General features: G+C 44.2%; 1 protein-coding gene across 13 annotated transcripts in view; it reads right to left on the bottom strand.

Moving 5' to 3' along the window:
• SIPA1L1 (signal induced proliferation associated 1 like 1) overlaps positions 1–24181 on the bottom strand; it is a 362552-nt gene that overhangs the window by 47016 nt on the left and 291355 nt on the right. For all 13 annotated transcript variants that reach the window (XM_042943670.1, XM_042943676.1, XM_042943662.1 and 10 more), the window contains 3 exons: positions 18618–19191; positions 17706–17980; positions 9774–10043 (listed from right to left, as the gene is read on the bottom strand). In XM_042943670.1, the coding sequence (XP_042799604.1) occupies positions 9774–10043; positions 17706–17980; positions 18618–19191 (1119 nt within the window). The remainder of the gene's footprint in view (positions 1–9773; positions 10044–17705; positions 17981–18617; positions 19192–24181) is intronic.

Below are 24181 nucleotides of genomic sequence, written 5' to 3'. Positions count from 1 at the left end.
CTACTGATGTTTTGGTTCAGAGGGAACGCTAGCACAAATCCCTCGACTCCTGTGGCAGGGCAGGTCACTTCTGTGCAAGAGCGGAGTGAGAGGAATCGAGGTCACTCGTTCGGTAAGCCAAGCGTCTTGGTTGTAAATCCACCGCTCAGTGCTAAAAGACTCGTGTCCCCCAGAGCAGGCCGGGTTTTCTTTTCTTGCTAGGACAGCTTGCAATGGGTCTGCACGGTCAATGCTTTCACATGAAAAGCTATCTTTTTACCCAGAGTAAAGTTCTGAAGCCTGGCGACGGAACCCGATCCACTGAAACCCAGAATTTTCCAACAGTGAACCTGTGTGCCTTCTGGAACAGGGCAGAATAGGGTTTCAGGTTTGGGAAGTTGACAGAGGGGTTAACAGAATCCCAACGAGAAGCTTTTCTCACAGAGAAAGGATGAGGACAGATGCTGAAATTATAACTCTCAAATCCTTCTATACCCAAGAGGCGGGTCTGACTTGAGAATCCAGATCTCTCCGCTCTGCCACAAACCCAGAATCTCCAGCTGTCTCCTAGACATCTCCACTGAACAGCCTCCATAGCAGCTCAAATTAAACCTCATCAAACCTAACAGGTTTTTCCATTCCCCCGCCCAGCCCTCGAAACCTGCTCCTCCTATATTTGTTATCTCAGGCTGAACACCTTGAAACCATCTCCCCCGTCCCTTTCCTCATCTTCCATGTCAACTCCTCTAATTAAGTTCAACTTTTAATGAGTATAAGCTGTGTGTCAGGCACCCTGGGTGCTGGTCTGGACAACACACAGACTAAGAAGTTAACTGGTCTTCAACCTGCTGATTGTCCTCCAAACTCCCTCCTCTCTAGCCTGGATCAGCACACCTGGGCCCTAACTGGTCTTCAAAGTCTAGGCTCTGCTTACCCCATCTGAAGCCATCCCACATGCTTCTCCATAGCTTCCCTTTGCCTACAGAATAGAGCATCGAATGTCTGGCCCCCTCTTCCAGGCCTTGGACCGTCTTGTTCAAGTCCCTTCCCCTCTCCATGCCCTCTTCCTGTCTCCCCGCACCCTACATTCTAGACACATTCAGTGTGCCCCTATTCTCAAACTCAGCTACCAAATGCATACCTTTACTCATCTTGCCCTCTCTGCCTCTCTTCCCCCTTTCTTACATAATGTCCTTTTCCTCTGAGGCTTAATTCCCACATCATATCCCTGAATTCATAGATTAATTAGAACCTCCTTGAGTCCCACATGGTCTGTTCTTTGCACCATTACATAGCACAACCTTTAGCACAGTTTTATGTGTGTCTATCTCCACAACTAGATTTGCTTCTTAAGGGGCAGGACTGAGACTTCCTTATCTTTACAGCTCTGACTGCTTCACACATGTTTGTGGAATGAAGGAGAAGATCAGCAGTGCAGGTGGGTTCAGGTTAAGGGCCCACAGTGGGGCACCTGGGTGGCTCAGCCGGTTAAGCGTCTGACTCTTGATTTCGGCGCAGGTCGTGATCCCACGGTCTGTGGGTTGGAGCCCCACGCTGTCAGTGCAGAGCCTGCTTGGGATTCCTTCTCTCCCTCTCTCTCTGCCCATCTCCCGCTCAGTCTCTCTCTTTCAAAATAAATAAATAGACATTACAGAGAAGAAGAAGGAAGAAGGGCCAATAGTGACGTCAGCTGCCTACGCCAGGGGTTCCACTAATGGTGGGTCTGTATCCGTTGAAAAACAGTTGGCTGCTAATAATAAAGTGCCAAAATTAGTGGATACTATACTAAGAGCAATGAAAACAGATTCAAAATTAATACTCTCCTTCAATGTGAGAAAAAGGGATGCTGGAATTATAACCAGATACCCCTGAGCATATCATCAGTCTGACAGGTAATGGCAAGAGAACTCGCTGGTAATGGCTCCTGTAGGTAGTACCAAATGGTCCACAAAAGGACACCGAGAATGCTCAGGTAAGGCCCTTGGAGGAACGGGATGAGAAGCTCGGAAAAGAGGCAGAGCTCCCATGCTCCTCCTGTTATCGCCACACAGACTCAGAGAAGTACCAGCCACACAGCGGTGCTCTCATGAGGATACAGGCTCAGGAGAGAGCTATGTGTGGGGCAGCCACGGCGGGGTCAGGGACCAGTGGGGTCTTGGGACACCAGCTCATCCCTACTTCTCGGTAATGTGTTTTGATAAAAGAGAGATCAAGAGCCTTCCTTAGGTACCATAAAATCCACATCTCATTTCTCTTCCATGAAGACATCTCCCGAATTTCTCCCTATTCTGAAACGATCGGAAGAGGTACGGATTAAGGAGCAGCGTGGATCCAAATGTAACGAGACACCACACTCCTATCTTAAGATTTTGGCTTCTATAGGCTCGGACTACAGAGAAACTTCAACTACAGTTTCACTTGTAGGTGCTTTGATTTTTCCACCGTGAGGGGGAGGAGGTGTTACAGAAAGCTGAAAACCAAGTACCGTGTTCATGTTAACGTTAACATACGTGGTCAGGGCCAGGGTTAACATCCGGGGCCGATGCTAACTCTCTCTTCAGGGTAAACAAGTAATGCCACTGAATTAACTGCATGGTGAATGTTAAAATGTTTCTGTTTCTGTGAGGAAGTAACCACTGATTCCACAGGAAAAGTCAAGATGTAGCCTGTTTTTCTGACTCTGCTCTCTAAAACCAACATTACTTTAAAATAATCTCATGCTAGTTCTCAACCTTAGCTCCTTTATTTGGCAAACGTCTCAGAAAATTCTACTTGGTTACTGGAGTTATCCCAAAGTGAAAAAACAGCATTTCCAGGAGGCCAGCATTCACTCCCATCCTTCTTTTGCATTTATGTAACTCAATAGTGGCTTTGTTTTCTGTCTGTTCACACACACAGCACACACAACCAGAAACTCACGGCAAGCCATCCAAATGTTTTTACGACTCTAGATGTACGTATGGCGGGCAAAATTAGCTCTTATACTGATCTCTTACTATTCTTTTCAAATACTCTGAAACTGATACTACCACACAAATATTATTTGAGAACAGACCTCACTTGGGGAGTAAGAGGTCCCGCCTGCCTGGCACGGGCAGTGCCCTTCTGCCAGGGAGCGCCTGCGGCTGGTCATTACTCAAGGTGGGCTGTGTGCCGTCCTGTGCTTTGAAAAGAGGTACCCCCCAAACTGGCTCACAGAGGAAGCTAGCAGGCTGACTTCTTGAATCTCCACCCCCTCACCACCCACTTTATTTTAAGGGTTGCTGGGGCCAGTGAAGACTTAGTTAAGCAAGATCACAAGGCTTTTCCTCTCTTTTGAGATAAGCTGAGATCTTTCTACTTCCTCCTAGTCTTAAAGAGCACCCCCGCCCATGCCACGCCCCTCCCCAACCCCAGCATCTGGATGTTAATGCCCAAATAGGTTTAGAGGACGAACAGGAACGCATCTTTCAACGGCTGTGAGATTTTTTTTCAATTCTGTGGAATGTAAGAATTTTCAAGAATGTTCTGGTCACTGTGAGAAAGGAAATGTCTAAACCTTTTAGTGTTAATTTCGGTAGATTCTTTTCCCTACATTTTTGTCAATTTTAGCCAAGAAATAACTAAATGTTTTTAAAGTAACTGATCTTAAGTGTCCTCTGGAGCTCCCTCTCACTTCCCTCTGCAGAAACAAAACACCAGGGCTTTTTGACTGTATGACAAAAATGCAGCAATTGAAAAAGTCATGATCACCAGCCTGACAGACAATGCCTCCATAGTCTGCAGGACTCCACTGAACACCAGCTTTTCATTTACATGCAATGCATTTCACTGCGATGAAAACAAGGAGTTGAATGGAATGGACACTTAGGAAGAGATGGTCCAAGATCAGAGTCAGTTCTTCATTTTTCCAGAAGCATTCTCACACCAAGACAAAAGGGAGAAGAGATTCACCCTCAAGATCCGGATTTCCAATAAAATAACTTTTGCACCCCACCACATCCTTCCCATAAATCAACTCACAGGGCCACACGTACAGTGTTAACATTAATAGATTCTCATTCAATTGATCTCTTCAGATTGTGACCGATTATAATTTATCAAGTTATGGATAAGGCATTCAGGATCCAAATAGCTGATGACAAAACTTTTTCCTGAGTAGTTCTGTATAGGTTGAATTATGTCCTGCTTTGTACCCCTAAGTGACAGCACTCCTAATGTGTCCAAGGAGACAAGGCCCTCTGTAAGCCAAGTGCAAACAGTGGAATGATGGTAAAAACAAGAGAGAGGGTTTCAAATAGCAGCAATGACTGACAAATTAGATACTTGAGTCCGTAATTAAGCACAGCATTTTACCACAACTTAGCAGTTAAAATGCTGTTCACCCAGGGAACAGGACCAAGTTGAAACCTGTCTTCAGCAATCTGTATCAACCAGGATTCTTCCAGAATTATGTAAAAAAAAAAAAAAAAAAAAAGTTTTTTTTTTTCTCTACATGACTCAAGGTAATGTAATTTGGGTGCTTTATCCAGGCTAGAGTTTGAACAAACTATATTCAAATTTAAGTCACTGTATGTACCTCTGTCTTTTTATCTCTTCCTACTGTGTTCTCTGTGAACCAGAGCTACCCCTGGCTTTCTGACCAAACACTTCATGTCAGCTGTTAGGATTGGATCCTGGAGATCCTGTTCCGATGAGCCTCCAGTGACAAGGTCAATTTACAACGAGGAATAACTCCCCTGCCCGGTTAGGAAAATATGGCAATTCATCACGCTGAGATAAACGGATCATCACGTCACAGGTGCTGGCAAGATGTTAGAAGTTCACAGCCCGGCACACATCATGGATGCCTCTTGAGAAGAGCCAGTTTTATATCTAAGAGTGACACTAAAGAACAGAAAATAAAAACAGATTGCTTGCAGGACCAGCTACATCGTGAATGCTAGTTCTGCCCTGTGTACTCGGGTACCTGGTACGGCCGTTCACTGACGTGGGGGACACACTAGAAAGAGGAGGTGATGGACGAGTGGGAGCCCACTGGTGCTTGTAAATATGAGCCACTAATGTGACATCCAAGGGCAGACATTCAGTAGGTAGTCAGGCAAATGAATGTGCAAAGTACAAAGGAGATCAACAGACACCATTAAGGAACTGCCCACGTGCAGGATGGCTGACGTTGCTCAGGCAAACAAGCTACTCTGAGACACTGCACAGCATGGGATTAAAAGAAAAATGAGGAAGGAGCCGTGGAGGACACACAATTGGTGGGGAGGGGGCGATGAGACAGGTGCAAAGAGCTGCCAAAAAAAAAAAAATCAGGAGTTAAGGTTTTGGAAGACGGGGAAAAGGAGTCTGAAGGACGGAGCAGCAAATGGTGTCAGATAAACTAAAGACACCACATCCAGGGGATTTAGCTCAAGAAACAGGGAGGGCAGGGGCTGTAGCCTGAGTGACCTCAGAGAAGCTCAGAAGTTCTAGGATTTAAGGGTCCTCAAGTCAAACCAAACAACTATGATTCAGGTGGACAGCACCTGTGATGTGCAAGTTCACATTAGAAACTTCTAACCACAGCTGACTGCCTTATTAGAGGAAGAGGAGGGATTACATGGGTACTTGCTCTGTCTCAAAGCAGAAAATGACAGTGAAGATTGGCATGGGAACTGCATTTAGAGAGCACTTCCTTCAAAACGCAGACTGATGGGGCACAGGACTGGGGCTTCCTGTGAGGTGCTGGTTCGGAACCTCTCTAAGCACAGAAATGCTCTCCATCTAGCTGCTTAGAGCTGAGAGCAGTGGGAGCGGGGAACAGTGGCATCCAGGTAACACTTAAAAGTGCCAAAGTGGCTCAGATCCAACACCAAATATTTGCATAAAGGCTGGCGATGCTTCCTCTAAAAACACAAAGACAAAGGAAAATTCTTTATGCTAAGATGCCTGTTGTTTAGGCAAAGCCCCTGAAATAGATAAGCTTTTCAGAGCATATTAACACAGTTCGGGGCTTTATTACCCATCCCACATTATGTTTAAACACGGTAAAGTGTTCAGTTCAATGTGCTACAGCAGAAATTTTGGTTTTAATTCTACCCTTGCACTCCAGGTAAATTTGAGGCCAAAACAGTGATTCCATCATATTACTTACTTTTTTTAATGTATTTATTTTGAAAGAGAGAGAGAGAGAGAGAGAGAGAGAGAGCGCACACGTGTGCAAGCTGGGAAGAGGAAGAGGCAATGAGAGAATCCCAAGCAGGCTCTGCACTGACAGTGCAGAGCCTGATACAGAACTTGAACTCACAAACCATGAGATCATGACCTGAGCCAAAACTAAGAGTCAGATGCTTAAGTGACTGTGCCACCCAGGTGCCCCCATCTTACCTATTTTTGTTGAATAAATATTGTTCCTGTTAAGAAATACTATTCATACAAATACTATCAGATTCTATTTCAAAAGGCCATCTGGAGAGCATAAAGCTCATATATTTAAGCCAAAGAGAATTAGACTTTAGTCTATTTAGATGGCAAACGAGTCATCTGTTTTTACTGCATTGGTTTCTCTCAACAATGTATAGAGAACACAATTGAGTGAAATAATTCTTTTTAGAAACCTCAAACACCAACACATATTGGTATGTTATAAAAATCATGCCCTTGGTATTAAAGGAAAAAGGAAAATCTGTTCCACAAGTATTTACAAAAAAAAGAAAAGAAAGAAATATTCCCAATGACCTTTAAGTCTGGGATCTTGCATAAAAATACAAGAAAAACTATACTTCTACAAGCAATTTGTGTTTTCATCTGAAATGAACCGTGCTGGAACCGGCCGCGGTGAACGGAGCGGGCAGATTTGTGTAGCAGACGTGGGCAGGGCAGACTTGGGAGAGCTGCTGGCTTCAGCTTAATACAGCTGGTTTCTCTACAGTTAAATACAACCTAACCCGGGGAAGGAAAATAAATGGAAGGAAAATTATGTAAAGGCAATACTTTGGTCTCAGTATTCAGCTCATGCTGTTATCGGTAAGGCAAGATTCAAGATATGGTGGACCCTGGCATTTAATTTGACCACTTGTGATACATCTGAAAGGAGTCACTTTCTCCTACAGATTGCCCAGGTACAAATGTGAATGTCCCACAGGGCAGGACTGGTATGAGGGGGAAGGTCGAGTGCACGAGGAGAGCCCAGCAGCCAAGGGCCTCACTTCCCAATCTCAGTAAGGTGCTCTGTTCTCAGTAACACCATGAAGGGGAGGCTTTTCAGTTATGTTTTACTACACTTCATGGAGAAAATGATACTCCCAGGTAAATTTATGAATCTGGGGATTCATGGAGGACTCAGGAAGTATCCCTGATGAATGTCATGAGTCTATTCTATATCTAAGTATCTCTGAAACAATAGCAAAACAAAGTTCCTCAAATAGGATCTTCTCTGTGACTCCAAGTGGAAACTTAAAAAAAGAAATACTGCATTACTAAAAATGAGCAATGATGGGATAGGAAACCCAACTCTTTAAGTTTTCACAAAGGAAGAATACCCAACCACCACATATTTCAAAATGAAGATGAGCCAAGTGACCTGAATATCCTGCATTTGTAGAGCTGAGATTTTACAGGTCACCTAAGCTCTCCATCGTAAGATCTGAAATATCAGTCCTGTGTGCTCAAGAATACCCGACACTCAGAAGCCTGAGAGGTTACATCTCCCCGAAAACCACTGGTGGCCTCTGCTCCTGCCACTTTCATCTGTGAAGCCTGGAGGGTGCCAGGGCCACTCCAACAGTTTTACGGGGAGAGCACTCAGATTCCCCTTCCCCTGGGGACTGGGTGCTGGTTAAGATGAACGGCAGACACAGGGACCTGCAGAAATAACCTCTCGAACTGAGAAGAGCTCCATCTGGGGAATAACGCAGTTGACGGGTTCTCTAGCACTAAAATCTGCCTGCATCATAAGATGATAATTAGCTACAAAAAATATTTCCACTTTTGAGGTCAGGATGTTCAGCAACAAGCTTTAGTTTTTGTTGCAGAAATTAAATTCAACATGGAATCAAAATACATCCTGTTCTTTTCTTATATGGAATACTGTATAAAGAAATTAACACAGAACAATTTAACTTGTAAAAGTCTGATGATTGTCCTGAAAGAGAAAGAAAATAGCATTAAGAGGGGAAGAAAGGGCCCTGCTCTAAACAATGATTTCCTAAAGCTCATCTTTCAAAATGTGGGCCAAACCATGCATTCTAGTTCACACACACCTTGGGGAGAGCCAAGTTTGGAATGTGTAGAACAAAGAGTTTATTCAGAGATCTCTTGGATGTTTTTACTCCTCAAAAATGAAAGTAAGAGTCCACATGCTCAATCGTTTATTGAGATAAAGAGTTAAGCTCTACAAATCACTCTCCAAGATTAAGTGAGCGATTTTAGAAAAGACAGCTAGTTTTGTTGGTGGCGGTGGTAGTGGTGGTTTTTACTGAATTAGTTTTACATGGTATCCTAGTATTTCTGAACTAGTTAAGTGACAATGTTTTATGCAATAGATCAAAAGTTAGACTTAAGATAAACGACCTCCAGCTTTCTGGGGCGCCCGGGTGGCTCAGTTGGTTAAGCGTCTGACTTCGTCTCAGGTCGTGATCTCACAGTTTGCGGGTTCGAACCCTGTGTCAGGCTCTGTGCTGACAGCTCGGAGCCTGGAGCCTGCTTCGGATTCTGTGTCTCCCTGTCTCTCTGTCCCTCCCCTGCTCATGCTCAATCTCTGACCCTCTCAAAAATAAATAAACATTAAAAAAAATTTTAAAAACAAACAAACACAAAAACCCTCCAGCTTTTCTGCTCCCAACGTGAAACAATCTATGACTACGAAAGCATAGCTGGGGCCCATTTTCATTGGCACTCTGTACCTGCTGGACCTGGTTTCCACTGCTTAGCTGAGCCAGACTCACGTTTTGGCTCCCACCTTCCTTCTGCCCCACACAGCTCCTAGAACAGACAGTTATCCCCAACTCTGGGGATTCCTGATCCCTCTCCAGTGTGGGGGTCACAAAAATATTCGGAGATATGATCAAGACAAGCAGAAGTGTTGAGGAGAGGGCAGGGAACAGAAAAAAGTTGGCTTCTTCTAGCGGGCGACTAACAGCTTACTGAATTAAAACGGTCTCCTTCATTAGCATAGGTAATGCACAGTGCTATTATTTAGAATGTTTACAATCTTTTTTTTTTTTTAATGTTTATTTATTTTGAGAGAGGGAGAGAGAGAATCTCAAGCACGCTCTACGCTGTCAGCACGGAACCCTGTGGGGGTTTGATATCACAAACTATGAGATCATGACTGGAGCCAATACCAAGAGTCGGACGCTTAACCGACTGAGTCACCCAAGTGCTACTAAAATTTTTACAATCTTCGTTAACAAAGTGACACAGACACCCAACCAAACACCTGCATTCTTTTGCTACTATCCTATCACTTCTCCCCAAGAGACAAAGACTATCGAAGATGACAATATGGTCAATGTCACCTCAATGTATCTGCCAAGTTCTAGCCCATCATAGCCATTAAGCGTGCAGTGATGGTTTCTGTTGCTATCACATGGAGATGAAAGGGCAAAGCACAAATACCATGACTCAGAGCTGAATGCTCTGCTGGAACGTATCCCCTTTCCCTCTCACGGCTTTGGAATGCTCCCATGCTTTGAAAGCCACTGGGGCATGCATCTGTTTCAATTCCTGATTTCTAGTAAACCATGGAAACACCTAAAGCTAGCGTCTGTGTGTCTGGTGCTCCTCAAATCTGGGGCAGACTCGGAGCAAACCTTTGAAGGTGCACTCACCGCCTCTCCAGGGGGCGCCCATCACTGGAGATGCTTCGAGGGATGTTGGCGGCTCTTTCTGGAGGAGCCATCTTCCCGTCTCCTTTGCCAGCATTCAGCCTTGAGGTCATGGGGCTCTGCACCTGGGAGGGGACTTGAGCTGAGTGAGGCCCCTTGTTGGCATTCCTCTGCCATTTGTTATTATTTCGGAAGGGAAACTTGAATTCGTATGAAACCCCTTCGTTCATTTTGTATTCCATCACTGGCATGCGGTACGTTTCAGAGCAACTCCTATTAGGGACACAGAAAGAAGAAAAATTAATATTGCTTCTTTTTGTGGGTGGAACCACACTGATTCTCATTAACAGTTGAAATGGATCAAACACTTCATTCTTTGTTTCAAACTGTCTTTTAATCATCGGGCCCTATAATTACCGTCCTTTCAAAAACCAGAACCCCAGGAAGTACCACACGAGTGTATTTTCCTTTGCTGCATCTCAACTATTGAGTCTGAGAAAGGGAGTCTTAAAAAAACAGCGAGACCCACAGTCACCGGGGTGAGTGGAGGGGGTAGGTTAAGGGCAGAGTCAGGACCACGGCCTGAGCAGGAAATGCAGCCAGGCGGGCATGACTGGGCCTCAGAGGAAAGAAGAAGCTTTGTGCACCCTTTATCAAGTGTCCTGAACTGGGGACCCAAAAAGGTATTGGATTTGTTGGGATCCTAGTAAGTGGGGTTACATTTTGAAATCCAAATTGAGAGCCAAATTTAGCTCAGAAGGAGGGGGAAAAAAAATCACCAGGGAACAAAGCATAATCTGAAATCGGACTCCCTGCCCAGCAACCCAAAAGCCAGAAATGTCCCGTAACAGCACTGTCCCCAGATAGCAGCCTGAGTGAAATTAATGTCAGGCAAAAACGTCTTCTACTGCTTTAGCCCCTTTTTTGTGCTACCATCCCAACTGCCAAACCTTAGGAAATGTGGAACCCACTTTCCATTCCTTTTACCCAAACAGCCAAGGAAGGTTCAGTCCATTATTAATTTGATTGACAGACAAATTAACTGAAAAAAACCTATGCCCACTGAAGCATTAACTCAAACTGCGCATTTGAATTTCACTACTAAGTGAAAAAAATGACTTTTCTGCTTAAAGGAATTTCAGAGATTGAGAAGCAAGTGGGGAGCCTGGGAAAGGAAGGGTTAAGAGTGATTACGAAACATTTTAGAGAAAGAGGAGAGTCCGAGCAGTTCTGCCCACTAGAGACATAATGCGAGCTGGTAGCCACGTGAGAAAAGTAAAAGGGAACAGGTGAAATGAGTTTAATATTATATTTTTATTTAATCCAATGTATCTAAGATGCTATCATTTGAACATGTAATCAACAAATATTAAGAAATTAACAATGAGATATACATCCATCTAAATCTAGTGTGTATTTTACATGTTCAGCACTTCTCACTTTGGACTAGCCACGTTACAAGGGTCCCTTGGCCATAGGAGATGCGTGGCTCCTGACTGCATCACACGGGTCTGAAGGTTAGGTCTTGACTTGGGAAATGGGGTTGTATGGTGGGTGCATAAGCCAGTGGAAGGTGCTGCTCTCTTAGGACCTTGTCTGCATGTCTCAGGCATAATTTCTGGGTTTCTAACATGCACCCCACAATACTCCCTTCTCCCACGTCCCCACGAGAGACACAACTTTTGAGAAGGGCTGCCTCTTCCTTTTTTTTTTTTTTAATGTTTATTTTCAAAAGAGAGAGAGAGAGAGACATAGACAGAGACAGAGCATAAGCAGGGGAGGGGCAGAGAGAGAGGGAGACACAGAATTAGAAGCAGGCTCCAGGCTCCAAGCTGTCAGCACAGAGCCCAATGTGGGGTTCAAACCCATGAACTGTGACATCACGACCTGAGATGAAGTTGGACGTTTAACCGACTCAGCCACCCAAGCGCCCAAGAAGGGCTGCTTCTGAGGTGTGTGCATTTGCTGGGGTCCCTGCCTGCTCAGTCTCAGTCCACATCTCCAATCAGCAGCTTTTCTTACAGTTCTCTTACCAGTCCTCCCGACTCCCCAAAACTCTAAGTCAACCTTAATCTGACCCTCCACCCAAGGTTCCGCTGGACCCCTTAGAAGCTTTGACAGTGGCTTTCAAACTTTTTGGACCATGAGCCCAGTAACAAATGCATTTTACACTGTGATGCAGCACGACCCCCCTCCCCCCCACCACCACACACACACCCTTCCATTCTGCTGTAATCTGTGTTAATCCATTTCATTAAAGAAACACACTGAACGCAGCCTCCCAAATGGATTTCGTGATCTACTTAAGAGTTACAACCCGCAGTTCGCAAAACACTGCTTTACGGCACATTTGACATGACTTTTAGCAGTTAATGACTTCTTATGTAATAAACCTTTTCTCTGATAGGAGGGAATGTCACCTCAGGCTTTGACATAATTTCTAGCTTTGATTCTGATCTCTCTGACAAAAAGCTGCAATACTTTTCTGATTCTTAATAGAGGTATTACTGTAGTATGGTTTGAAATCTTCCATTTCTGACTAAATATGGCATATTATATCTCGTGCTCCGGTCTATAAATATAATGCAAGAATCCTGCAACTTGCAAAAGGGATATTAATAAAAATTGGCAATAACCCATGGGAAAATTTCCCTCCACTTCAAAATCAGGACTAGCTTTTGCTTCACCCCAGCAGTGGTCTGTTTAACTTGAAAACTCCATGGATCATATCACTCTATCATATATATAAAATATCCTTCTGTTGGGTGCCAACCACCAGCACATGCACAGAACATTACCACCGTGTGTCCTGAGCACTAGCGTTTCCAAAATTTTCCTGTAGGCCATGTTTTCCCTTCTCCATACCCTACCCACTAAGAGATTCTCTTGCTGAGTTTTTAAATTTCATGGCACTTCCTATGTACCTTTACAGGTACAGGCTGCTTCTCAAGTCCATATTGCATCATGGCTGATAATGATAGATAGGGATAATAGAAACAATAATAATGTACTATGAAATGGACAAGTTGCTTTCATCTTTTGGGCCTCAGCTTCTTTGGGAAACAAAAGGTTTGGAACTGGTCATCGCTAACTTCCTTCTAGTTCAAAAACTCTTTGAAATGGTCTCTTAAGCTACATGACATTTAACACTAAAACCAGTGAGAAGACTCCAAAGATTTTATCTTCTCTGTAGTCTATTTGGTTTCTACCACTCCTACTAACATATAGCTAGAAACCTTCTGCACAGTCGATAACAGAATGCGGTAGGATAAAGCCTAAGGAGGGAGAGAAGACTCATTCCCAGAAAACGAAAGACGACGGATTCACAGTGCTAAACCTCGACCAACTCGCCATGTCTAATCGCCTTCCAAGGTGAACAGACCACCCGCTAGCTTCCCATCACTTACTTATCTCTGCAAATACAAGAATGATACATGGAATCAAGAAGCGGGCAGTACACTGAAGACCAAAGATAAAGGCCAGCTTTTCGTGACCCACGTAAAAATTCACCAGGGGATTTTTATCATGTCATTCAGGTAAAGGTTGGTGTTGAGCAGTAACTAACACTGATCAGGGGCCAGGCACTCATCTGGCTGCACTACAACAGTAGGTACCACCACTGTCCCTGTTTAGGAGCTGACGAAACAGAGGCCTGGAGAGAGTCATCTGCCCAAGGCTACACAGCCAGGAAGTGGCAGAGCCAGGATTTGAACTCAAGGATTAACCCGCACGGGGGTCAGCCTTATTTTAATCACTAATTGAAGGCTACATCTACTTCCAGGCCCCAAACTTCTTCACTTCAAGTGACTACTGCATTTCACTCAGGGCACAGTCTGTGACAAACCTGTAAAAAGCTATGGGCCACAGGAAGTGCAATTTCAGTATTTCGGGGCTAAGAGACACATGGCAAGACGCTAAAACCCTGGTGGTTGAAAAGCCACTCCTTCTCCCTACTTTTTCAGCCTCTTTATTCTTTCTTTCTCCCTTAGTTTCTGATTGCCCATCACTCTGTCCTTTTCCAACACTAAAAACACAGGTGGAAAAACCATCGTACAGCACACCCAACAGAGCATCACAACACTGGACTCTTGAATCAGCAGTCAGATGTCTTGAGGACAGCTAGGTCCCTAATAAGCCATGTGATTTTTGTTGGGGAAAAATACTTAACCTCTTTGCACCCAAGCTCTTTGCCTGAAAAATGGGAGATCTGAACCAGACGAACTCTCACAGCCTTTCTGGCTCCAAAGCAGTAAGCTTATGCATTTTGAAATACTTGTATTTTAAAATTGAGACAAAACTTTGTGATCCATTCTATTTAAAAGGTAATTTGGTCCTTTTATGTAACTTGTTTGTTTTTAGCTCTTCCTCCTGAATGGTCCTTGATTGCTTTCTTCAAAAGCTGTAGGCTAGCAGGCTTCAACAGAATAAAGGTCCACCACTCCCCCACAACACCACTCGGAACATCACAAATTTGGGTGCAACTGTTAATGGGGTGTTTTTCATCCTGCCAAGACGATGACTGCTGAGGATTCAGAGGTCACAGACACCAACAGATTAATGCTGGTCAGGTTCGGGTCCTGGCTCCAGCACTCCAGAGTCAGGATGGCTGGGGGTGAGGGCCAGGCCCCCCCCCCCTCCCGCCATGTCTGACGGCTCACGCCCTGGGAAGCTTTCTGGTGGAGTCTGCAGGTAACCACCAAACCTCTTTTCCCAGCTGCCTGCAGCAGGCTATCTTGCTAGCGGGTCCTGCCTGACCACCTCCTCCTCATTGTTTTAATGGAAATGAAGACTTTTTTTTTTTAATGCGCAATACATAGTAGGAGCTCAGGAGTTTTGCTTTACTCCCCCTGTCCTTTCTTCTCTTAAAAAACCCCTTTAGTTTGAAAGCAATTCATAGAGGATCTGCCTATATCCTAAGAAGAAGGAAAAGAGCCCTATTTTACTTTTATTATTGGAGCTCCACTTTGCCGTTAAATTGTCTTTTTCATTAAAACAAAAAGACCTGCCTTTCACAGCTAAGGACTCTCCCATGTGAATACACACGGGTGATCGCCTATGACCCCTGAGCATCCTGGGGACGAGAAGCAGGCAGCTGAGGGGCAGCGGGGCACAGGGTGCCTGGGGGAGGCCTGTTTGTTCCGCCTCACGCTGGAGCTGCAGTAACAGCCGACAAAGGAGACAGTGACTAGTCAAGGAACAGAGTAATTAGTTGCTAGGAAAACAGCAGTGGGAGTGTGAAGTGTGGAGGAGAAGAGAAAAATGACAGAAGAGCATTATCTTACTTTGTTGAAAATTACAGCAAGGTGCTAATGCTTCAACTGTTCCTTTGAAGTTGCTTCTAAAGGAGGGAAGGGGAGAGTGGGCTTCCGGTCCTCCAAAGGCATGAATGGCGCCATTTCACACCTGCCCAGAAGGTGTGACTGTGGGTTTCCGGATGGAAACTGTAGTGAAAGGCACAGAGCATGCTTCCCAGGGAAGGGGTTCTGCGGTGGGGGTGGTGGCGGGGGGTGGTGGGGGGTGCGCTGATCTCTCATCCCAGCATCCCCATCCCACACCCTCAGGGGGGTAGGTTCCTAGCACCTCTCTGTCAAGTGATGCCCGCTCCACTGGCTAGGAGAGTGGCAATGAGTGACTCAGCAGCAGTGCTGAAGATTAAGACAAACACGGCTCATTCATTCAGGGGTGTGCGGAGCCGGTCTGTCCTGGCTTGCGAGAGCAGACTGTGAGCATCCGCCCCCACTCTGCCTTCAGTGGGTTCGTGCTGGTAGCTTGAAATCAACCAGAGGCAGTATTTACACCATGGGAATCAGCAAATGCTACAAATCAAGGTTCCTGTCCTCAACAGAAAGCGAATGTACCAGCAGATCCCTGCTGATACTGGTGTGTAAAAACCAGATCTGTGCCCCAAGCATACAGAGTAGTAGTTAAGAGCTTGGATTCTGAAGTGAAACTTAAAGTTGCCAGACGAGCTTGGAAAGTTAGTAACCTCTCTGAGTCTTGGTTTCCTTTAAATAGGAATGATATTGATATTATGACCTCATAAAGTAGTTACAGGGATTAAATGCACTAATCCATGTAAAAGTGTTTTTTCTAGGATCTGGCAAATTAAATTGTCAACACATTTTTTAGTTGTTTTTAGCAACACACCACAGAAGACCTATCTAGCTTAGTATACTGCTGTAGATAAACCATCTCCTACCACAGGCCTATCTCTCCAGGGCCAGGCCTTCTGACCCATCCTTTCAGTAACCACCAACCACAATTCAAAGTCAGCAATGTTGCCCATTCCACCCAGTTCATCACATACACTCACGTACACCTATTTCCCTGCCCGTCCCCCCCAACTGGGGAGCCCAGAAGCCAGGGGAAAGGCCTCTGAACAGAAGGATGACGCCACACCATTTACAGACTCATTCTGAGAACATCAGTCCTCAGACCAGCATCTTTAACTGTACTATAGGTAATTAAGGTTGACAAGTTACAAAGCTTAGTTATCGTCTCCAGTTTATAGCTGCCTGTTTAGAAGCAATCAAGTAGACAGTGTGAAGGAGAGACCAAGGGACAGAAGACAGAGCGACCAGAGGAGAAGTACAGAGTAGCTGGAGAGCCTGTAAGGACCTAGCAAGCACTTCCGTCCACCTCCAGAGTCATTCCTGAATCCCAGTTCAGCAAAATGCTTAACAGTGATGATGATGTGCTTGAGAAACCCAGAGAAGACCGGGTTAACTAAGGCAGGGCACGTGTTTCAGAATAACCCCCCTTCCCCCAAAGAGCTAAAATACAAAGTTCTGGATATTTTGGTTTCCAGAGAAATCCAGTCATCCAAAAGGGAGCATTTCTTAAAGGTATTAGACAAAGACAGCTCACCGTATTCTGACACAGGCACTTAGGCTCTGGGCCATCTAGGCAGTAAGCAGGATTCAGAAATACTACCCTGAGTGCGGTCTGGTCTGCAACACTTGATTTGAAGAACGGAAGTACATTCAGGTTGTCATTGCTGCTTACTTTTTAAAAGACACAACCCATAATAACTGTTTACATATTCTGCCATCTCTTGTTCATGAATCTTTGAGAGGACAGGTCACGTTTTGGGGGGGGAATGTTAAGGATATTGTCTTGGCTTTAGAAGGCCTAAGAATTAATTGCCAAAGCTTAAGAGAAACTCTTAGAAAATAATGGGCTGAAAGCAAATTAACAGATTGAAAAAAACTAGTGAAAATAACATGGACATGCCCAAAGGAGAAAAGAAACAGTTGATTAAATTTGTTCCATCAAGAAACCTCCCTAGAGACCGAGAAATTAAATTTTCAAGAATGCTGCTGGCTGGGCAGGAACTGGGAGGGGCGGGGAGCTCCTGGGCTTCCCTCTGTGAAAGGCCGGGAACCAAACTGCCAAAGCATCACGAGCAGCACCAGCTCGTTTGAAGCCGATTCCCGACACACAGATGCAGTTGAGCAAACACCTGCTAAGTCACGTCCAGGGTTCCAGGCTGAGACAGCAGGGGTCAAAATGGCATTCCGAAGTTTGGACAGAAAGAAGAATGAGAGTGTCATGGAACATAAAGCAAAAAAGCCTGACGGTCTGTGTTGCTCAGGGTCTTCTAATAATAAGTGCTCAATGCTTCTCAGCTACTGGTGCAAGATGTTTAAGACGGGTATTACCAGACTTCTCTATCTGTAATGGCAACTTTCTAAATCCACAGATGTAAATCCTGGGAATGGTCCAAGTTAGTCACTCTTCCCAGCTGCTGCTGACACATGCTGAAAGGGAGCTATGTCCCGAGTCAGACTTTCCACGGACGGAACTTTGAGCGCCGCGTGTAACCCGGCACGCTTCGCGGCAGCCTCCTCCCCCACCCGGTAGGAGATGATGTTCTACGTGGTGCACAAACCCGGCCTTGGATTCCCAGGTTCACAGCCGCCAACGCAGACCTACCTCCGTGGGGTGCAGTCGTCATGCGGGGGGATGATGACAACCTTCACCGTGACAGATGTCCTCAGGAGATCAATCATCTGCTCGTGGCTCAGGGTGGCCACCGCCACCTTGCAGATCTCCACCAGCCGGCTGCCCTGCCTGAGCCCTGCCTGCCAGGCGTAGCCATAGGGCTCCACGTCGGCCACGATGCCCTCGTAGTTGACATGGAAGCCAAGCTGGCCCAGCCCGTTCCTTCGCAGAGTCATCTCCACCGATTCACAACCTTTTGACACAAACTGGACAAGGAAACAAAAGGTATAATGGTTTAGCGCCGTAGGGGGTTAAGTGGTGGACAGGGAACTTGGAAAACACTGCAAGCAGGGTAATTCTGAATACGCCGCTGCCGGCTGAGGAGCGGTGTGGTTACTTCCCCTTCACTAACCTCCATTCATTAGGCCAGAAAGAACATACTTGTTGCATCCAAAGCACTCAATGACTTCACTCAACTTACAAGGAAACCCTCTCACAGAGACCTACAGGGAGCTGGCAGCCAAGAGGGACCGTATTCTGCCACTCGCTTCGCCCTTAAGAAATTCACGGCAGCACAGACACTCAATCGAACAATTCTTCTCGACGGCTAAAGCAGACTGGCTGGGCTACGTCGCCAGCCACCAGGGCAGTGGGACCAGGTCACACGCAAATGGTTTCCAACACAAACGCACAGCAAATGTGTCTTCTCCCACTGGTTCTACTTTTCCTTCTGAAAAAGGAGGGAAACCAAGTGTGACATAAACTCTGGGTTGCTTCAGATCACCAGGGAATTTTCAGAGGAGCTAATGAAATAGCACCCACTAGGGCAACTTGGTTCTAGTCTATACTGAAAGCTTTATGAGAGGGACATTGAATGTAAGTCAATGGAAGGAAAACACTCACCTGCAACCTCTTTACAATCTCCTTGATATCCTCGTTATTAATTAAACTCTCCACCGAAACACATTCTCCTCGCTCATAGAAGATTTTGAGGCTGGTGTCAGTCGAGGTCCACCCTATCACATCTCTGCAGGAACAGTTGAAAACCACGCTCTTTGTTTCCTGCTCGATGAGGACGATGAATTCGTTGGAGACCCCCAACAGACAGTCTATTTCCATAGCTGTGTTGTAGTCTTTGGCCCGGACAGCCCACACAATGGCCCCCATGCTACTGAGTTCAGCTCCCGGATATGGCTTAGACTTCTCCTTCTTCTTGGAGGCCAGAGAGATGAATGGGAACTTGCCAGATGGGTCAATTGGGGTGTTGGTGACATTCTTTTCTGCCAGATCTTTCAGGTATTCCTGGCGGGTCCGAGTTGCCATGGCCCGAAACTTCTCTGATTTATGAGCAGCGTTTTCTGCGTTAATCACTTTGGCCAAAAGGAAGTCCCTGAACACATTTGACTTAGGGAAAGTGACCCCTTTGGGGATGGGAGGTCCAAAGGAAGGCACGTCTCTGGACCTGGTGACAGCCACACTAAGAGACAAAGCAAAGGTGAGAGAGGAGCGTCAGTCTCCTGAGCCTCGCGGCACGAGAATAAAATACACTTTCTCAAAGACAAAGACATCCCTCAGGAGGAAACTGTCACTGCCCAACAAGAAACAGTACATACTTCTATTTAACAGGAACACACCTTTCCATTCAACCACATTTAGGATTTAGGATTTAGAGAACGTAAACTTTTCTGGTGGCCAAAAAACCCCAAAAGGCTTACAGTAAAAAAATATTTCACTAACAGATAGTAAACCAAACATAACTCCATGAAAAAAAAGTTCATTGTAATATTCTACCTTTAAATACCTACTGATCATTTCCAAGCAGGGGTTATTATAATCAGCGTAACCTTTCACAACAGGCATAGATTTTGTAAAAACACAAATGTGGTCTCCATTTTAGACGTGATGCCTATATATGTGGACAGCTTATAATGAAAAATATCCAAAGATGCAGGACATAAAAAAAATGGATTAAATTGAAAAAAATTCAACAAACATTACTTGTTGACCTAGGCAACCAGACCAAAAAGCATAATTTTAAAATGAAAATTGAAATTTCAGTAAGTATTAAAATGATTATGATTTTTACAGTAATAGCAACCATGTTTTAAAATTGTATTTTGGGGGCACTTGGGTGGCTCAGTCCATTACGTGTCCAACCTTGGCTCAGGTCAAGATCTCACGGCTCTCAGGTTCGAGCCCCGCATCGGACTCTGTGCTGACAGCTCAGAGCCTTGAGCCTGCTTCATATTCTGTGTCTCCCTCTCTGTCTGCCCCTCCCCGCTGCTTGCATTGTCTGTCTGTGTCTGTCTCTGTCTCTCTCTCAAAAATAAACATTAAAGAACTTTTTTCTTAAAATTGTATTTTAAGCTGAGCTATTCTTTGGTCCACTTTCTCTACATTTGGTATTTGATTCTGATAATTTATTTGTGAGGAAAATATTTTCCTTTTCCTCCTCCTTTTAGGCAAGATCAATTTGAGAAATCCTGCCCCAATCACTTCTTCTGCATAATACTGCTAAAATTGGGCCTAAGATAAGGACCATATGAGCATCTGTAATAATCTATTATTTTTAATTTCAAAAGAAAAAAAATCATGTTTTTCCTAAAACAGTAACAACAGAAGTTAAATGGAAACAAAAAGGTTCTGTGTTTTCTACTGTGTTCTCACGGATCTCATTCTAGGACCTTAGCAAAGTCTGAGAGGCCTGGAAATGATGATTCTAACAGAGCAAACATCTCTCTTTTCAAATTACCTAATTATTTAAAAGTGAGTCCATATGCAATTGTACCAACTATTAGGGCAGCAATACAAAATGCTTTTTCTGCAATTCCAAAATGGAAGAGTCATAATCAGAGAGTGTACATCTTTCAAAGTAAATTGAAGAACTCTGGTTCCATTACTATTTTTGTTTTGTTTTAAGAAGGGTTTACTTTAACATATTTAGCTTTGTGTTTCAAAAAATGATTATTTCTTGTGACAACAGGAGAAATAAATAAAAATCAGGAACCTCAGGACAGAAGGTACCTATTTTGTCTGAAGATGCCATGGAATGCCCTATTTGTTGGTTTTCATAAATGTACGTATTTATTTATTTATTTATTTATTTATTTATTTATTTATTATTTTAAAGGACCATTTAGTTCACTTCATGACAAAGAAAGCTGGCAAGCAACACTCCCTTTTCTAACTGGAGAAGGGAATCCGCAGAACCTCCATATGCATTTTAGCCTAATTAGACCAGTCTTAGAAAGGCAATTTTTCTCATCTATTGTGAACTGTCTGGCTTCAATGCTGACAGCTGTATAATTTTAATTTGATCATTTTTTCAAAAGTCAAGCGAAAGATGCTAAAATCCAGATATGCTAGCTTTTCTAAGAGGAATCCTGTAAGGATCCAGAAATACTCATTTTTAAATCGGCAATTTCTTCTCTTGTTAATTTCACTTCAAATTGTCACTCTTTCTCAAGAAGCAGCTGTGGTTTTCTCTTAAATAAGGAGAGGAAAATGCTTATCAGGGGGCACCAATATGAGCACCATCCATCCATTTGCCCCTTAAACTTACTTAAGGTTTTTTACAGATCTACTTATTAACTGTTAGAACTTTAGACAAACATATACTGAAAACCCAGTGATAATTAGAAGCCTCTAGAATGAACTATGAGGGAAAGAACTGAATCTTGAACATATAATTATCGATGAATCATCATGGTAGGGAGGTAAATGATATAGGAGCTAAGATCAGCTTTGCATCATTAGAAACAGAACACTTATGGAAGATAAGGAAGATGATACCCTGGGATGCTTTTTTCAAACAAAGGGTTTCATTTTGGGTTCATCTAACTTCAAGGTTTTCTACAAGGTTAAAAGCTCATTAATTTAGATGCCACAGATTCTGAACTCCTGATAATAAGGCCTGCTTTAAGCTCAGCCGAAAGTATTTTTGCCTCTAAGAAGCCTTTCTAGAACTTCAGTTTGCTATATATAGATGCTTAAGATGTATTAATTATAAATGGTTCTTGCTATTTTTAAAAGCAGATTCCAAAGGGCTTCTGCTTGGACACTCGTTAGCCTCATAGGCAATACTCTGTCTCCTCAGAAATAATACATTCTTTACAATCACAACCATGCCTTATGTGATCAGCAGTATTGAGGACTAGGATGTTCTACTCAGGAGGGTTACCCAGCAGCCAGAAGTTCAGAGGCTGAAGCAATTAGGGAAAGGTAGCACTGGAAGAGAACACAGAGAATTCAGTGTTCCTTGAACTGTCAATAAAATCTTGAGTTTCATCTTAAAATTCATCTTGAACCTGCATTCTGCTGAGGAGTATCTGCGTCCGTTTTAACACAGAAACATGCTGTCCCTCAAACCCTGGGAGTATGACCGAAGGACCAGGAAGGTGTCCTGAGTTTTACTGATGTTTGGCCTATCCTTGAACCTCTATTTGAGCTGCTGCTATGAATTCTTCACCTCTCCAGGAAACAGGCTGTGAGTAGTAAAGTGATGTGCCCAGAGCCTCTCACAGAGAGCCAGGACTGGAATTCGAACTTCTGGATGGCCAGCAGCGTGCTCTATGACAAGACCATACTATTCCCCCTGAAGGAACGTTTTTAAACCTTGCACTCTTGAGGCACTTGCAAAAGGGACCATCCGTCCACAAGAGTCACACTATGGAAGAGACCACCATTAGGCTGGGCTTCATAGCATTTGCTGGCATCAAAGACCCTGGATAAAGTAGCAGATCTTGACACCCAAAGCCAATTTCAAGATGATACATAGGAATGTTCCAGAGAAGTCTGAACAGAAGTCTCAATGGAAAAAAAGTGAGAAGACAACAATGCCTGAATTTCTGAAGCACCGTGGAAATTCCAATAAACAATTCCAACCCCAAATTTAGAAGGAAGAGGACTCAATGTCAAAATGGTAGAGGGAGGTTTCCCCTTCTTGGAGCCTGGATCAGACTGCCAGTTTGGGGAGCATTCTGAGAAAGCAGGCCCAGGCAAAGGACAGGAATGACCAGCGGCAGAACAAATGTGTGCCTGTCATTCACTCCCTGGGGGGCTCTTGACTTCTAATAGGATCAATTCCCCCACACTCATGGGGCACCTACTCTGTGTCAGGCACTGTGCGCACGTTGAGGATCAAGGATGAGAGGTCACACAGGCTCAGCCTTCCAGCAGCTCAAAGTCTAGTGCGGCTACATCCAGTGGTTTGAGAGCTCTTGTGGGAGGTGTGGGGTGCTACTGAAACCACTTAAGAAAGGCATTTACCTAATAATCCTGGGAGGGCAGGGGAGCCCTCCCACAAAAAGAAAAGCAAGAATTCGTCAGGTGAAGGAGGGGCAGGGGTGTGTAGGAAGAGGCATTCCGCACTTCTCCCCAAATGGTTTTAAACACCAAGAGTGACATATTCAGGTTTTTGTCTCAAAAAGGTCAGCTACACTGGACAATAGGGATGCTGACTGGGGCTTGAGACGGACCTTCTGAAAAAATCTCCACCACTTGACCCACTTTGATTTTTTTTCCTCCTAGCTGAAGCTTGCATATTTACTTATTTTTATTCAAGAAAAGAAGGGCGTGCACATTTAATATGCACACACCACACTCCCTGCCTACACTAGATACTTTACTTATGGGATTTCAAGTAGATGTCAAGCCACCTTCCGCTGCACAGAAAGGGAAATTTAAGATCTGAGAGGTTTGACAATCTGATCTGATTCCAAGTGCTTTTTGCACTATATCATACTGCTGCCTTTCAGCATTTATTATATTTTAACCTCTGAATATGGAAATCTTTGAGAGGAGAAACCTACATTTCTACCTTTCTAAACGTACTGACCACAATTTAACACTCGTTTTCAAGGCTCAGGTCATTATAACCACTTACTACTACACTAGTTTTAAAACTAATAATTCTTTAACGTCATCAAATAGTGAGTCAGTGTTCCAATGTTCAGTTGCTTAAGATGTCCTAAAACTTTAAAAATCTTTTTATCTAACATGGGTCCAAATAAGGCCCACACAACACTGAAATTTGTCTTCTTCTTCTTTTTTATTCTGTTAATTCCCCTCCACTTCTCTCATTCTCTCTTTTATTTCTTGCATTTACATGTTGAGGAAACAGGGCTGTTTGTCACACAGAGTTGCCTGGAGTCTGAGTTTTGCTGAATACAGGCATGTTTACATGAAGAATATGTAAACTGCCTCCTCCAGGGGTTTGATCAGATTTAGGTTCAATGGTGGGGGAGGGAACAAGACTAATTCATAGGTGCGGTTGTATCCTTCCATTATGAGACACACATTTCTCTCTTTTCGTGACATCTGCAACCTCTGAAGATCAGTGCCTGGGTCTCTTAACTCATGAGTTACTAAAAAATGCTGGGAAAAATTTTTACACCGTGTTTTAACAAAGTGAGGCCCTCAGGGGTGAGCTAAGTATATTCGGTCCTTTGTTTCCAAACCAAATGACT

The sequence above is a fragment of the Panthera leo genome, chromosome B3 (genome assembly GCF_018350215.1).
Source record: "Panthera leo isolate Ple1 chromosome B3, P.leo_Ple1_pat1.1, whole genome shotgun sequence".
Lineage (NCBI taxonomy): Eukaryota > Metazoa > Chordata > Mammalia > Carnivora > Felidae > Panthera > Panthera leo.
The sequence above is the reverse complement of the archived record's forward strand: the minus strand, read 5'-3'. Positions and strand labels throughout refer to the sequence as shown.